Source organism: Ahaetulla prasina, chromosome 3 (genome assembly GCF_028640845.1).
Source record: "Ahaetulla prasina isolate Xishuangbanna chromosome 3, ASM2864084v1, whole genome shotgun sequence".
NCBI classification, from domain to species: Eukaryota; Metazoa; Chordata; class Lepidosauria; order Squamata; family Colubridae; genus Ahaetulla; species Ahaetulla prasina.
Window position 1 is genome coordinate 156,760,080 of NC_080541.1, and position 15,280 is coordinate 156,775,359.

At 37.6% G+C, this 15,280-nt stretch overlaps 1 protein-coding gene across 2 annotated transcripts in view; it reads right to left on the minus strand.

Annotated features, from left to right (window-relative positions):
- The window catches only part of ST6GALNAC5 (ST6 N-acetylgalactosaminide alpha-2,6-sialyltransferase 5), an 84,092-nt gene that overhangs the window by 36,692 nt on the left and 32,120 nt on the right, over nucleotides 1–15,280 (minus strand). Inside the window, exon 3 of one of the 2 annotated variants that reach the window (XM_058175272.1) lies at nucleotides 1,180–1,264. The exons of the other annotated variant lie outside the window; for it this stretch is intronic. Coding sequence (XP_058031255.1) covers nucleotides 1,180–1,264 — 85 coding nt within the window. The remainder of the gene's footprint in view (nucleotides 1–1,179; nucleotides 1,265–15,280) is intronic. 2 annotated transcript variants of the gene reach the window in all.

Here is a 15,280-nt window from a genome sequence, read left to right on the forward strand (position 1 = left end):
TATCTAAATGTATTTTCTTGAGCAGCAATTTTCATTCAACAGAAATCACTAACAGCTGTATTTTAGACATTTGACTGTAAAGATAACAAAGGAAAGCAGAAATGTCTTGCTTTCCATTATGCTTTAAATCTCTGAAATAAACGTTTCCACTTTCATGTTGTCAATCAATCAATAATTCTTACATTCTGCCTTCGCATTAATTTGTACTCTTTTCAGTGTTTTATATTACATCATGAAATATTTATGGCTCCTTTTAACATTTTTAGCCAAGCAAAATACATCTAGATCAATAAGGATCCTCAAGCTAAGTACTTTGCAAAATTTGAAAAAAAGCACTATCAATAATTAGTATTGCTAATGATTATTAATTTTCTATTCTTAAAATTATATTTGGTTTTAAACCTCTATGCACCACCCAGAGTCATGGTCATTAGTTTGATAGTCACATAAATATTTAAATAAATGAATGAATAAATAGTTCTTCACAATTTGTTAAGTTTGAGTGATAGTATTTAAAGACTGCAGTTGATCTAAATGAGATCTACTTTTATATGTTGAAAATGGCTTAGTTGCATTCTTTTTTGGTTTAAAAAAAACTTTGCATAATAATGTTGCTGCTAAAAGAAAGAAATGAAAATATATTCTACTTAGAAGAACATTTGACATTTATTAAAAATATATACAAACATTTTAGAACTTAGATTCACATCACCCAGGGGTGAAATCTAAATTTTTTTGCTACCGGTTGTGGGCGTGGCTTGGTGGGGGGGTCATGTGACTGGGTGGGCATGGCTATGTGACTGGAGGATCAAAAGACAGAAACTCACTAGCAATGTCCTGCTGGAGCAGGGTTGGACTAGATGGTCCCTTCCAGCCCTGGATTATCCTCTGAAGCTGCCTCTTGTGCCAGGTTTGTACTCCTTCCTTCCTCTCCTCCTTCTTTCCTTCCTTGCCTCCTTTCTTTCTCTCTCTCAAAAACAAACCCTCCCACATACACCCCGTTTTTCCTCCCAGCAGGCTTCCCTGATAACTAAACCAAAAAACAGGGGTGGGGGAGTCCGTTTTTCCTCCCAGCAGACTCTGCTCCCCCTTCACCTTAACTCAAGGTGTCTCCAAAAATGCAGATTTGTTCATACTGATCTACCTGCTTCTTAGACATTTCATTAATTAGATGCATACCCTGCCAAGACAAAGTCCTAATTCTTATTTTCTCCAAAAAAACATTGTTGTATGTTGTGCATTTCTTCCTTCTTTCCAGCATGATCTAAAACAAATCCAAAGGGATTTATTTTAAACACATAATCCCAACATGTTTCTTCTTTTAATCTCTAACAAATTAATTCAATTTTTCAAATCAAGATCTCTAACACTATTTAAGCTTGTACAGTATCAATCTAGCTACAAGTTCCTAGTTAAAAAAAATAACTTTGGGAAAAAAGTTAAAAAACTTTTTTTGTTATTTGCATCTTGAAATTGCAGATAAAAAAATCAATGGATATTTTACATTTTTCATATAGAAATTACTCGTTAATGGTTTATTTCAAGTGTTGTATTTTTAGGAAAATTATTTACATAGGGAGGTAAAGGCACCATAGAAAATTACAACAATGCATAAATTGAAAACATTTTGATAGTAAACAACACTGTAAATGTTACCATGTAAAGGTTTTCAGTGGTTTACAGATGGATAACTTAACATGCAAATATTCCTGCAAACAATGAAAATGCAGTGTATATAAAGGAAATTGTAAGAATGTTCACTGTTATTTCCATAGGGAGCTATCCTAACTACACTAGTGAGTCAAGAACTTTAAACTTGAAATTGCCTTTAATATCCATTTCACAAAAGAACAATCCTGTCAGATGTAAAACCTATTGTTTTTAGTACTCTTCAAATGACACTGATCAGCAATATTTTAAACATTACATCTAATTTGCTCATAAAATTTGCCCACTGAGGCTGAATTGACTTGGCATGAGTATTCTATCTATTTTTTTAAAGTTGTAATATTGAATAGTTTTTTAGAATAGAATGTACACTGAGAGCGTATGCACCAAGACAAATTCCTGGTGTGTCCGATCACACTTGGCCAATAAAAATTCTATTCTATTCTATTCTATTCTATTCTATTCTATTCTATTCTATTCTATTCTATTCTATTCTATTCTATTCTAGTTTTTTAGAATTACAGTATAGCTACTTAAAAATCAAATTTTACTAGACCAAGAGCCACAAGAAACAGAATCCATACATTCTGACTGGATTCTAAGAAATCAATAACACTCATGTGTGATATGCAAGAAATGTACATCCTGTCAGTGCTCGGTTCATACTGTTAGCAACTAGTCATAATTTTATTATAAAACTGTATTTTATATAGTATATACAAAGGGTTGCCTCAAATACATTAAGGAAAATGGATCGTTTCCCATTTGAATTTATTGTGCCTACATATACTGTATTTTTTGGAGTATAAGACACACCTTTTTCCCTCAAAAAAGAGGGTGAAAATCTGGGTGGGTCTTATACTCCGAATGTAGCCCCACCCAGCTTCTCAAATGGAGGTTTCAGAGGCTGAAAGAAGCTTCAGAAAAGAAGCCCCCAAACAGAGATTCAGAAAAGAAGCCCCCAAACAGAGATTCAGAAAAGAAGCCCCCAAACAGAGATTCAGAGGCTTTTTTTTCTTTTTTGGAGACTTTCAGAGGCAGAAAAAAGTTTTTTCTGAAACAGAGTTTCAGAGGTAGAAAAAAAAGCAAGGCACAGAGCTCACAACCAAGGAACCTGTTGCTAAAATTCACCTCTGGGAACAGCTGATTGGGGGTATTCCAGAGGCCAATCCACCTGCCAATCAGCTCCCCAAAAACTAAGGTGCATCTTATACTCCAGTGTGTCTTATCCTGCGAAAAATACAGTAGTTATTGTGCAATTGTAGCTACATATAGCTATGGAAGATAGCTATAACTTCATCGTAAATTATAAGCCTATTCAACGTTGTGCTATCCCAAGAAAAGGCAAGATTGCTTTAAAACTTGCTGATCAGTACTACATTCATGTTTACATACACTTCATGGACATTTTTTCTTTTCAGCAGAGGTAAATAGCACATCCATAACTAAATGGGCTTTCTGGTTTTTTTTAAAAGATGTCTACACATAATCATATTGCTACAGAACATTATTACATAAAATATGTTCTCCCACACTGATTTGGCCCAAAGGCACAGTAGTTATAATTAGCTATAAACAATATTGATTAAAAGATTACAAAGTTAATGTCTGTATACCTTTCTCAAAATTAGTATATTAAAGTTAAAAAAATATTTTTTAACATTACTGCTAAATTACCTTGAGCTAGTTTAACTCAATTTTTAAAAATCAGCAGTGTGTGTTTTACAATGAAAACAAAACATGAAAACCAATAAGGATAAGCACAAAAAAAATCAATAATGCTACGAATTTATGTAGTTGTTATTCTTCTCTCATAAACTTACAGGAGTTTAACTTTTCAGCTGATAAGATACTTGATATTCTGTCAAAATTTGGATATGCTAATCGTGGGAAAATTAAAATTTGAATACACAGATATAGTCCTTCAACATGAGATTCTACCTTGGAATTTTCAGAAGGTTTTTCTTTATATTCCCAGCTGTCCTAGATATATAAACATCCTGAAAATATACACATTCACACTGCTATTGTTGCTGCTATTTCAGAAAATTGCTCTGAGACCAGGCTGTCTGCAAGGGGACTGGGGTTGTCCAAAACATCAAGAGTAGGAATCACAATTGTGCCATCAACTCCCTTTTGTACATGCATCAATACTGCCTACACATACAGTGGGATGATACTTCAATTGCAGAGTTGCAATTTACCATCTTGACTTTTGTGACCCACAACCCACTCTATAGATTTTAAACAAATCAAACCTTTTTATGGCAAACATTTTCCTGTGAATTATTTCAACACAAATCTAGGCCCAAAAGCACACTGCAGCAAAATAAATAGAGCTAAACGTAAGAAAAATAGTCTTTTTTTGGACTTACAGAATCAATTATGGTAAAAAAAAAATACTGAGATTGAATACTAATGTAAAGAGTCATTCCAGGAGCAAAAAGTAACACAAATAATTTTTAGGATTATTATAATTATTTTCAAATTTAGTTGCCACCCATTTTGCAGTTCAGCATGACTCTGAGTGGCTTACAGTATACTCCTATTAGAGACAGAAGTCAACAAACAGTTCATTATAAATTATAGGTAGTCTTCGATTTACGACCACAATTGAGCTAGAATTGTGGTCATAAATTGTTGTGATCATTAAGCAAGCTCAAGTGATTGCCTTGCTTAAAAATCACAATGCTGGATGTCCCCATTACTGTCATTAAGTGGAACATAGGGTGGCGGCCACTTCTAGAATGCTGCAAGGCAACTTCTGCAGGAATGTTGCACGGCAAATTGCATAGGTGCTCTTTCGGGAAGACAATCTTCAGAAATCATCTTTCCAAAAGAGAATAAGCCCATGTGCCACATGGTCTTCCTATACAAAAGCCATCTAGTGCCATCCTGGAAGTGGGCGTTGTTTTATAAGCTTCCAAAAGGTCATCAAAAAATCACCTTTCCAAAAGGATTTCTGAAGATCATCTTTCTGAAAGAGAATCAGAGTATGTAGAGCAAGGGAAAATGGAGCAGGGAGAAGGCCCAAGGATGTGGGAATACAGCAGGGTGGGGTAGCAGGCCAAGATTTTGGGGGTGCTGCAGCAGCTATAACCTCAAGTAAAGGTTATACGTCTCTTTGCTCAGCACCATCATAATTTTGAATAGTTGCTAAATGCATGGTCATAAGTCAAGGACTACCTGTAACAACTTTATTTATCAATATGAATTTAAATGATAAACTGTACAATAAAAAGGCTTGGTTTATCTAATCTGGTACTAATATTAACAGTAAATATTATCAGGATTTTATATTTTCATATGATAGGGACTCAAAAAGAATTAAAAGAGAAACTTGCAAAATAGGAAATCTGTATTCTAGGTTAAATAACCAAGAGTTTATTTTAATTCAACAAAGATAGTGCTGTACAACAAAATTAAGGTAAAGGTAAAGGTAAAGGTTCCCCTCGCACATACATGCTAGTCGTTGCCGACTCTAGGCGGCAGTGCTCATATCCATTTCAAAGCTGAAGAGCCAGCGCTGTCCGAAGACGTCTCTGTGGTCATGTGGCCGGCATGACTCAACGCCAAAGGCGCACGGAATGCTGTTACCTTCCCACCAAAGATGGTCCCTATTTTTTCTACTTGCATTTTTACTGCTTTCGAAACTGCTAGGTTGGCAGAAGCTGGGACAAGTAACGGGAGCTCACCCCGTTACACGGCAAAATTAACAAAATTAAACTATCACAAATCCAAACAACCAATCTTGCAAATTTATATTGGAATCTGTTAGAATGCATTTTCCCTTTTCTTTCAATCAAACTTTTGTAATAAGATGTTGAATAAAACAGGCAGTGTTCCATCTTAAGAGTTAGAACCAGTCTTGACCTTTATTTTATTATAGCTAGAGATAATTACTTGATATTAATGTAAAGTATCAAATACATTCTTGAATTTCAATGAAAGTTACTGAATAGATTTTTAGGTCAGGTTTCCCCTTAAAGCAAAGAAAAAAGTAACTATTGTACAATGTAGACACAATTGTGTACGCTAATAAAGGGCCCTAGCTTCCATTACTTTTCAGAAAAAATTCAATTACCTCAGGGTCACAGCCCTATTGTACTATATGAGATGTTTTGCATATAGTTTGTATCTAGTTGCAAAGATAATTGTTTTATAGGCTGGAAAATTTGATACTTTTATTTGGTATAGAAGCGATAGGATATAAACCTTATTATGTGCCAAATATTCTAGGCTTCAGATGTACTTCAATATAGTAGAGTTTATAAAGACTTATTTGACAATCATTACAAGTGCAACAAGACCAGTCATGCACCTGTACAGTGAGGTATCTGTATCTATATCTGAATCCATGATTTATATGGGTTGTAGAACTATTTATACTTTGAATCCCATATTCAAGATCCAAACTCAGACTTGCTGTAGGCACGTTTGTGACCTTATGCACGCCCCTTATGGTCCTCTTAGGAATGGGGTGAGGTCAATAGTAGAGAGTTTTTGGTTAAAGCTTTTAGGATTATGGGAAGAGACCACAGAGTCAGGTAAAGTATTCCAAGCACTGATGATTCTATTACAGAAGTCATATGTTCTGCAATCTAGATTAAAGCGATTGACATTAAGTTTAAATCTATTGGTTGCTCTAGTATTATTGCAATTAAAGCTGAAGTAGTCTTTAACAGGAAGGACATTACAATAGATGATTCTGTGAGTTAAACTTAGGTCTTGTCGAAGGCGACGGAGTTCCAAGTTTTCTAAGCCTAGGATTTCAAGTCTGGTGGGATAAGGTATTTTGTTGTTTTCAGAGGAATGGAGAACTCTTCTTGTAAAATATTTCTGGACACGTTCAATTGTATTGATGTCAGAGATGTGGTGAGGGTTCCAAACAGGCGAGCTGTATTCTAGAATTGGTCTAGCAAATGTTTTATATGCTCTGGTTAGTAGTGTGGTGTTTTTGGAAAAGAAGCTACGCAAGATTAGGTTTACAACTCTTAGAGCCTTTTTTGCTATGTAGTTGCAGTGGGCTTTGGCACTTAGATCATTTGACATGAAAACTCCAAGGTCTTTAACGGGATGGGGGTCGTCTGTAAGGTAATGTCCATCTAGTATGTACTTAGTGTTTGGGTTCTTTTTTCCTATATGTAAGACTGAGCATTTGCTGGTTGAGATTTGGAGTTGCCAAGTTTTAGACCAAGCGGTTAGATGATCAAGATGATATTCACAGTAGGATTGTTAAATTGTCAACCAGAGAGAGTGCATATATCCTCAAAACTGTACAGGTTTCCTTGACCTATGACCATTCACTTAACTACAGTTCAAATTAACAATGGCCTCTAAAAAAATCAATTATGACCTAAATTTAAACTTACAACCATTACTCTACCTTCATGATCACATTATTACAATTTGGCAACCAGCTTTATGATCAGTTGCAGCATCCTGGGGTCATATAATAGCTATTTGCAAAAAAACCATCATTAAACTAGATTCGCCCCTATGACCACAGTGACTTATGACCATTGTAAAAATTGGCATAAAATTGTATCCGATCATATGATGACTCAACTTATGACTCCAATGACTTATGATGGAAATTCCAGTCCCAATTGTGATCATACGAACTACCTGTATAACAAATTAGGAACATTCTTACATTCACAACGTGACATATCACCCAGGCAAGGTATGTTATGGACCCCATCAATTAAAGAATTTTGACTAATGGGATCTAGGAAGAGACTCGTTTGTTGTTGTCCCCACCCTTTGGGATATTTTTCCCCTAGAGATGAGATGGGGCCCTTGCTTTCCTGGTCTTTTGCAAGTGTGTAAAGACCTGGTCTTGCCAACTTGCATGGGACTCACAGAATGGCATAAAACCTTGGGAATGGTTAGGTGCCTTGAAGGTGCTCCCCCGTCTTTTAATTTTTAATTATTTCAACTTTGTTTTTTACAAGACTCCCATTTTTCAGATGTGTTGTATTTTTATATGATATTTATGCGTTTAGCTGTATATCATCCAGAGTCACTCTGAAAGTGAGATGGGTGGTATCTAAATTTGATAAACGAACAAACCTTGTGTGGGTCCTTAGCATGCTCTTTGCTGTGCCCCAATCACTGTTATGCAGTAACAACAAAATGAGTACCATATGATTAGCTGTTTCCCAACTGGGGGAAACGCCCTAACAGACTCATTCTGCTCCCAAAGTGTACTGTCCAACACAATTAGCCTTCCTATTGCTAGAGCAAAACTGGTGAATGGAGAGATCAACAGAACTTAGTGCTTTACAATATTTAGTCCCAATGGATGGTAATGTGACATATCAAGAATTAACAATTTATAGATTTTAACTATATAATCTTTGCTACGTTGTGTCTCTATTTTAAATTGTCTATTTTTTTTATTGTTACTCTATATTGTTACGCCATACTCTAGCACTGATGATATTACCAAGTTTGAGTAATGAAATGACTGCAAGAAAAGAGGCAAGCTCAGAGAGCACCAAGGACCCCTTTATAGACTTGTTTTGTGAGATGCTGAGAGCTTGCATTTGCAGCAATATATAAAATTTGTAAATAAATAAACCAAGAAATAAATAGTATACCATATTGATGACTATGTATATTAACAGAAGGGAATTAATGATAGATGAGTGATCAAAATTGTTCCTTATAAATATCTCACAATTCCAGTATTTATGTATTACTACATTATACAGTATATGTAGTGGTTAAGGCACCTGGCTAGAAACCAGCAGACTGTGAGTTCTAGTCCCACCTTAGGCATGAAAACCAACTGGGAGACTTTGCTCCAGTCATACTCTCTCAGCCCAGTTTACCTCACTAGGTTGTTGTGGAGGAAATAGAAGGAGGAGGAGAATTAGGTATTTTGCTGCCCTGAGATATTTATAGAATAATGAAGACAGGATTTTAAAAATCTAAATAAAAAATAAAAATCTATACACTAACCCAAAGACTAACCCTAAAGGTAAATACCAAGTAGAACAGTACTGATCATATTTGTACTCATCAGACTACATAGGAATCATTTTTGGCACTGGAAGTCATACAAGGTTATCACCACCTCATATAACCTTTAGGTGATGTCAGCAATATAAATATTTGATTGTAACATAGTCAAAACACAATAATTAACCTTGCCATTTCAATAGTTTGCTCTGAAGATCCCCAACTTTATCAAATCTCTCTTCAGTTTCTATTTCAGTTCATATTTCAGAAAGGCTAGCAGCTTGAAGATGAGCAGTGGCCGGAGGCATATTTTGTTCGCCTTCTGTAGAAATAAATGTTACTTTTACTTAAGAAACAAAAATCTGATGTGCTTAAGGATAAATATGACCAAGGACAAAGCAGATCTGCTTGAAAGAGAAATCCCTGCATTTTTTTATGCAATAAAAGTAGAGTGAGTGTGTTATTGTATACAGAGTAAATAGGCTTTTCTTTTCATGAATACTAATTATTAATTCCTGTGCTACTCATACATAAACAGAATGTGCGCACAAAAGTAGAAACAAACAGTGCAGATATTGAAAAATCCATTTTTCCATTGTTTTGGGAAGGTATTCACGAAGAGGCAACATAGCAAGTGAACAAATGCTTATTTGAATCTTAAGATGCTTTAAGTGTTTTATTCTAGAATATAAATGAATTCTAATTCCCAGGCCATCTTGCTTTAATATATGCGTGTAGCATTAAATACACACGCACACACACACACACACACACACACACACATATGCAGGTTTTGGTATGTTTGGGTCTTTCCCTGTGTAAGATTGAAAGTATTTAGGCAACGTTTCGATGAGATCTTACTCATCATCAATCACTATACATATATACATATATATACATATACATATACATTTACATACATACATACATATATATACATTTACATACATACATGTATATTTATATGTATGTATGTATACATATATATTATATGTATACATGTATAGTGATTTATGCTATTGGAAGGAGTTTCATGCAGGAATTGGTTTTGAGCTTAAGAATCCTGCTGACTGAACAAATGACAAAAACTGATCGCCAAGGAGAGCAGGAAGCCATGCTGAGCAGCAATACTGAGAGCTGAAGGAGACTTCAGCAAATCACAGCTTCCAGCACAAATCTGACCAGAAGAAAAACTGACATTTTTTGATATTTTTATACAGATAATAGTTCATTCTGATCAGGTTAAATGGCGAAAGGTGATTTAGTCAGTGAGGCTCCCATATGCTTGAACTGTCTTCTGGAAAACTAGACTAACAGGAAGCTTATAGTAATGTCACAAGAGCACATCTCCTGAAATTCCACAGATAAATAATTGGATAACAAATGGGTGCAATATTAGAAGTACAAATAATTCTAAAAATATTAGGAAATTGTTTTTTTGAAAAACATGTAGAATAGAAGGCTTAACTCCAAAACCTGCAGTAAAGATCTAGTTCCTTTAGTGCCAACGAAGTGATGCTCTGGTAATATTCAATCTGTTTTTCTATCTTCCTGGATCTTTTTTTCCCCTCCTAAGTTGCCCCTTTATCTAATTAGATTGATATCTGTGGTTGCAATTACCTTGTTTGGGTCTTCTAGACTCTACTACACTTATTGTGTGCGATACAGAATGGAGAACATTTTAGAAGTAAAATGCTTCCGGAAAGATAGGCGTGTCTCCCTAAGGAAAGGAAACTTGATCAACTAATCAGATCTTGCCATGATGTGGTCACTGGGACCACTGTAATCAGGTCCAACTATCTCTATGCCAAACAATGGCTATTAAGCTACCCTGTTTGAGAGATAACCTGTTTAGTTACCTCTCGCTACTTTCAGTTACCTGCAATAGCTACATTGGCTTGTCACATAATCCAACACAAAATATAAATCAAGTATTGTGCATAACTTTTAATATATTGCATTTATCATACTGGCAAATACCTACATATTCTGCAAATATCATCTGTTTCATCAACAAGAAGCAAAGTTTATAATTGCTGAAAATGAAAATGAAAAACCATTAACGTCTCTATTCTAGTTTGCATTAAATGATGGTATATTGCCATTTTTTAATGAATTCCACTGATGGTGGAATAGCTATGTACCAGTACATATTTTTTAAAGATTCTAACATAGTTCCCAAATAAATTTACTTGAAAATAATTTAATGTAGATTACAGTTAAGTCTAACATAGCATGCTATATAGGTGGTCCTCGATTTATAACCATAATTGGGACTGGAACTTCCTTTGTTAAGTGAGGCAGTCATTAAATGAGTTGTGCCCAGTTTTAAAAACTTTTTTTGCGGGATTATTAAATGTATCAGAGTGGTCATTAAGTAAATGACATAGCTGTTATGATGGTTAACTGAATTGTGCGGTCTTTAAGCAAATCTGGCTTTCCCCATTGACTTTCCTTGTGAGAAGCCAGCTGGAAAGGACACAGGTTATGATAACTTGGCCCCAGGATGCTGCAGCCATCGTAAATACATGCTGGTTGCCAACCATCCAAATTATGATCATGTGATTATGTCTCCATTGTAGTGGCGTTAAGTTAAGGACTATTTGTATACTGATAGAAAAAACTTGGTCGGTCTCTTAAAATTATTGTTTTGTGTTGAATGAGTACATTCATTTACTCTTTTAATTAAAATACTTCATTAATTGACTACATGCTTCACATAAATGCAAGCATCGAATATCAGATGCAAGGAGGAATGTGTATGGATGCTTCTATGCTGCTGTAGTTTGCCAAAGGAACAAAGCTTGTCTTAAAGGCTAAGTTCACTGCTCTACAAATATTCTTTTTTTTTTTCATTCATAAATCATAGTATTAATTTCCCAAACAAGAAATGTCAATGACATAGTACTCAGGGAAGTGAATTGCAAAACTAAATTTTAACTCACCTTAAAATTCTACATCTCGCTGTCATTTAATTAGCGCACATGATACTTTTCATCAATTACAACAGAATTACTTCCTTCCTCGAGCTTACCATAGCATTTCAAAGCAAATTAGATATTATTAAGAAGAAAATAGCAAGTGCATTTGGCATTCTTCAGTACGATATTAGTATGTAAAATGAAAATTTGGACTTTTGGCTTTGTTTTTAAGTCAAGTTTTAGAAACACTGGCTTCAGGAGCACTCTTTGGTATTTTAACCAACAGAATGAGAAGTAATAAAATGTTGAGATTATTTAACTCTCAATAGCAGTGAAAAATCTGGTGAAAAATCTCTTCTTCCTTTAACCAATCAGAAGTGGTGCAATGCAATCCATGTTCACCACAGCAAAAGAGAAGAATGGCTGAACTGCATTACAAACAAATCACCATTCATCATTATAGTCCCTAGTTGGCCAGGTAAATAAGCATACATGAAAGTTTAACAAAACTCCAGGTTAGTCACACGCTTCCACATCTTTGGAGACCGGAGGCTTTACTTGTAATCACAGCCCATTCTTCACACTGGCAAGTATTCAATGCAACTGATGGTACTGCTTGAACAGAGTCCAAAACTGTCTAGTCAGTTCATTCACTGATGCCAGTAACAGCTGATACAGAGAAAGCATACCCTGCTGGGAAACAAATACAATCATGGGTCAGTGTTCTCAACATCTTGTAATATTGTGTCCTTAACTTGCTGGAGGAATACTCAAAGGAAATGTACAACCTCTCTGCTTTTGTTAAAAAGAATCATTCAGCCAACACCCAGTGTTCCATCCTGTTCCTTGTTTTCCATTTATTGCAAATTTCTCCAGTAGGCACCACAATTTAATCCACATTTTGTTAAGGCTATATTATTATTAGTACTTATCAGGTTAAGGTTATTAGTACTAAATTTTAATCTACTATTTATTTGCTTATTTATTTTTCCACAAAAAATTATTTCCTATAATTTTATTGTGTTTTCTCTGAAAAAAACAACACCACCACCCACATAAGATTGTGCTGTTCTTAGTCAGCAAAAAAGGCAGCAGAGATATATTTATCACAAGATGATATCTGGGTACTCAAGATATCAAAGATATATGTGTATCTGTGTGTGAGAGAGAGAGACGGATACTTTAAGAATATTATATTAATATTGTCAAGTATCCAATGATTATTACTAGAAACAGCTGTCATAACAGCTGCCTTCCATTGAGGACCTGTATACTGCACGAATCAAGAAGAGGGCCGTGAAAATATTTACAGATCCCTCGCATCCAGGACATAAACTGTTTCAACTCCTACCCTCAAAACGACGCTATAGAGTACTGCACACCAGAACAACTAGACACAAGAACAGTTTTTTCCCGAAGGCCATCACTCTGCTAAACAAATAATTCCCTCAACACTGTCAAACTATTTACTAAATCTGCACTACTATTAATCTTCCTGCATGCCTGCTTTTTTGGCCATTTTTTGTGTAGTTTTCTGGCAGTTTTTCAGCACTGCAGTGCCTGCAAAGACCAGCTGGCCGGCATGCATGTATGTAAATGCTGGAAACCAGCAGAGCAGCTGGCGACGATGCATGTGCCCACAGAGGGGGCTCTGCATGCCACCTCTGGCACACGTGCCATAGGTTCACCATCACGGGATTAGCCCATAGGTCATATCAAAGTGCAGAGTTCCAAACACAAATTATTACTAAAATCCGATAAAAACAATTTAAAATAAAATTGAAATAAAATACAATTTAAAATGAAATTGGAATATTAATTCTTAAAATAGTCATAACCAACATGTTCTATGAATTCCAGTGCTTTTACTTTAACATCTCAGCCGCGATCTTCACCAGCGGCACATCAGCGGCATTAGTGGCGGGGCGACATTAGCAGCTCTAGTGGTAGGCCTGGGGCATTCACCTCAACGGGCTGCCGGGCGGCTCACTGATCCCCGATCTGAGGAGTCATCATGTCGGCAACCTGGGGAGAGGTCTTTTGGACCTCGCGGGTCCCCTGGTTGCCAAGGATGGAGCCAGAGTCGGGGAGGGCGAGCGGCGGAGGACGGTGGCCATTTTGAGGCGTTGGGGCGGCATTTCCGGCCTGGTCTGGCCCGGCCTAATCCCTTGGCTACGATTTTTCGGTGGCTTTTCCTTATTGATGTTGTTGCTGGCCGTTTTGGCTCTTGATAATCACATTGGCAATATATTAGCCCTGGCCCCCGAACAAGTCTGGCTTTTTAATCCGGCCCTACCAGAGGGTCGTTAGAGAAGATGGAGGAGTGTGCGCCCCTTGGTTGGTGTGGGCCGGCGCAGCTTGTTCGGACTGAGCCTGAGGGACAAGTGATGGGGCCAACGAACGATAGAGGCCAATGTCAATGACAATTATAACAACAATGACAACGAAAACAAGAACAACGACAACAAAAACAATAAGCACAGGGGTGATGCAGACAGCGGTGAGGGATTATGATCCAGGATAAGGATATGGATAAGGGATATGATCCAGGCATTTACCCGGGGACCTCTATTATGACATCTATTTTCCTATGGGAGACTGAATGCCTAACTTTTTTACCATCTTATGTCGGGTCCTGACTGGACTATTAGAATGAGTGTAATATCTATGCCGGTTAGGGACGGACCCTTTTTCTGCCGTTTTTCTTTTTCCATGAGATATTCGCCAATTGAGCTCTTACGACTGCAAGGTTCCCCCGCCTTGCAGGAATGGCCCTCCGCACTATCGAGGGCCTGCCTTAATGAAGGGTCTTGGGACCCAGAGAGGTGGCATGCGTCCAAGAAGAACCTTTGGGGGTTTTTAAATAGGTTTTTAAAGAAGGGTTTTTTAAGGGGGGGAGGGAAAAGACGGGTGGGGGGAGAAACCCGTCGGGGAGGGGTCCAGTTCCTGCGCTTGCTCGCGGCATTACTTCATCTGGCCCGAAGGCAGGGGGGAGGGGTATGTTCCTGGTTTAGAGGGTCGTTCCATCTGTACGGTGAGTGGGAGAGGCAGATATGGCGGAAGCGAGGGGCCGTATCGATCTTTGGGATCATGTGCTCGCTGTCTAAAAGTGATCGCGTGCTCCGGCCCCTCAGTCTTCACCCGTTCCCCGGGCGGCCAGGATCCTCAGAGCTTGGGCCTTCGGTTGATGTTGTGTAATGCATGGTCCGTGGTTAGTAAAGCCCCCCTGATTTGTGATCTTATTCAGGGGGAGTCCGCGGACCTTATGGGCATTACGAAGACCTGATTGGGCACGGAAGGGGGTGTTCCCCTTGTTGAACTGTGCCCTCCGGGTTTCCGAGCATTCCATCAACCGAGGGCCCAAGGTAGGGGTGGGGGGGGTGGCGGTTGTTATTAGGGAAAGTCTACAGCCGAGGGAATCCACTGTGCCTCAGATAGCCGGTTGTGAATCCCTCTTTGTGAGGTGGGGTCATAGGAGTCAGATGGGCTTGTTGATCACGTACCTGGCTCCTTGCTGCATGACTACAGCCCTGCCCGAGCTGATGGAGGTGCTTGCCGGAGTAGCGGTTGAGACCCCCAGACTCATGGTCATGGGGGATTGCAACTTGCCATCAACCGGCTTGTCATCAACGGCGGCTCGGGAGTTCCAGGCCTCCATGACGGCCTTGGACCTGATTCAAGTAGTTGATGGCCCTACGCACATTGGGGGAGGCACATTGGAC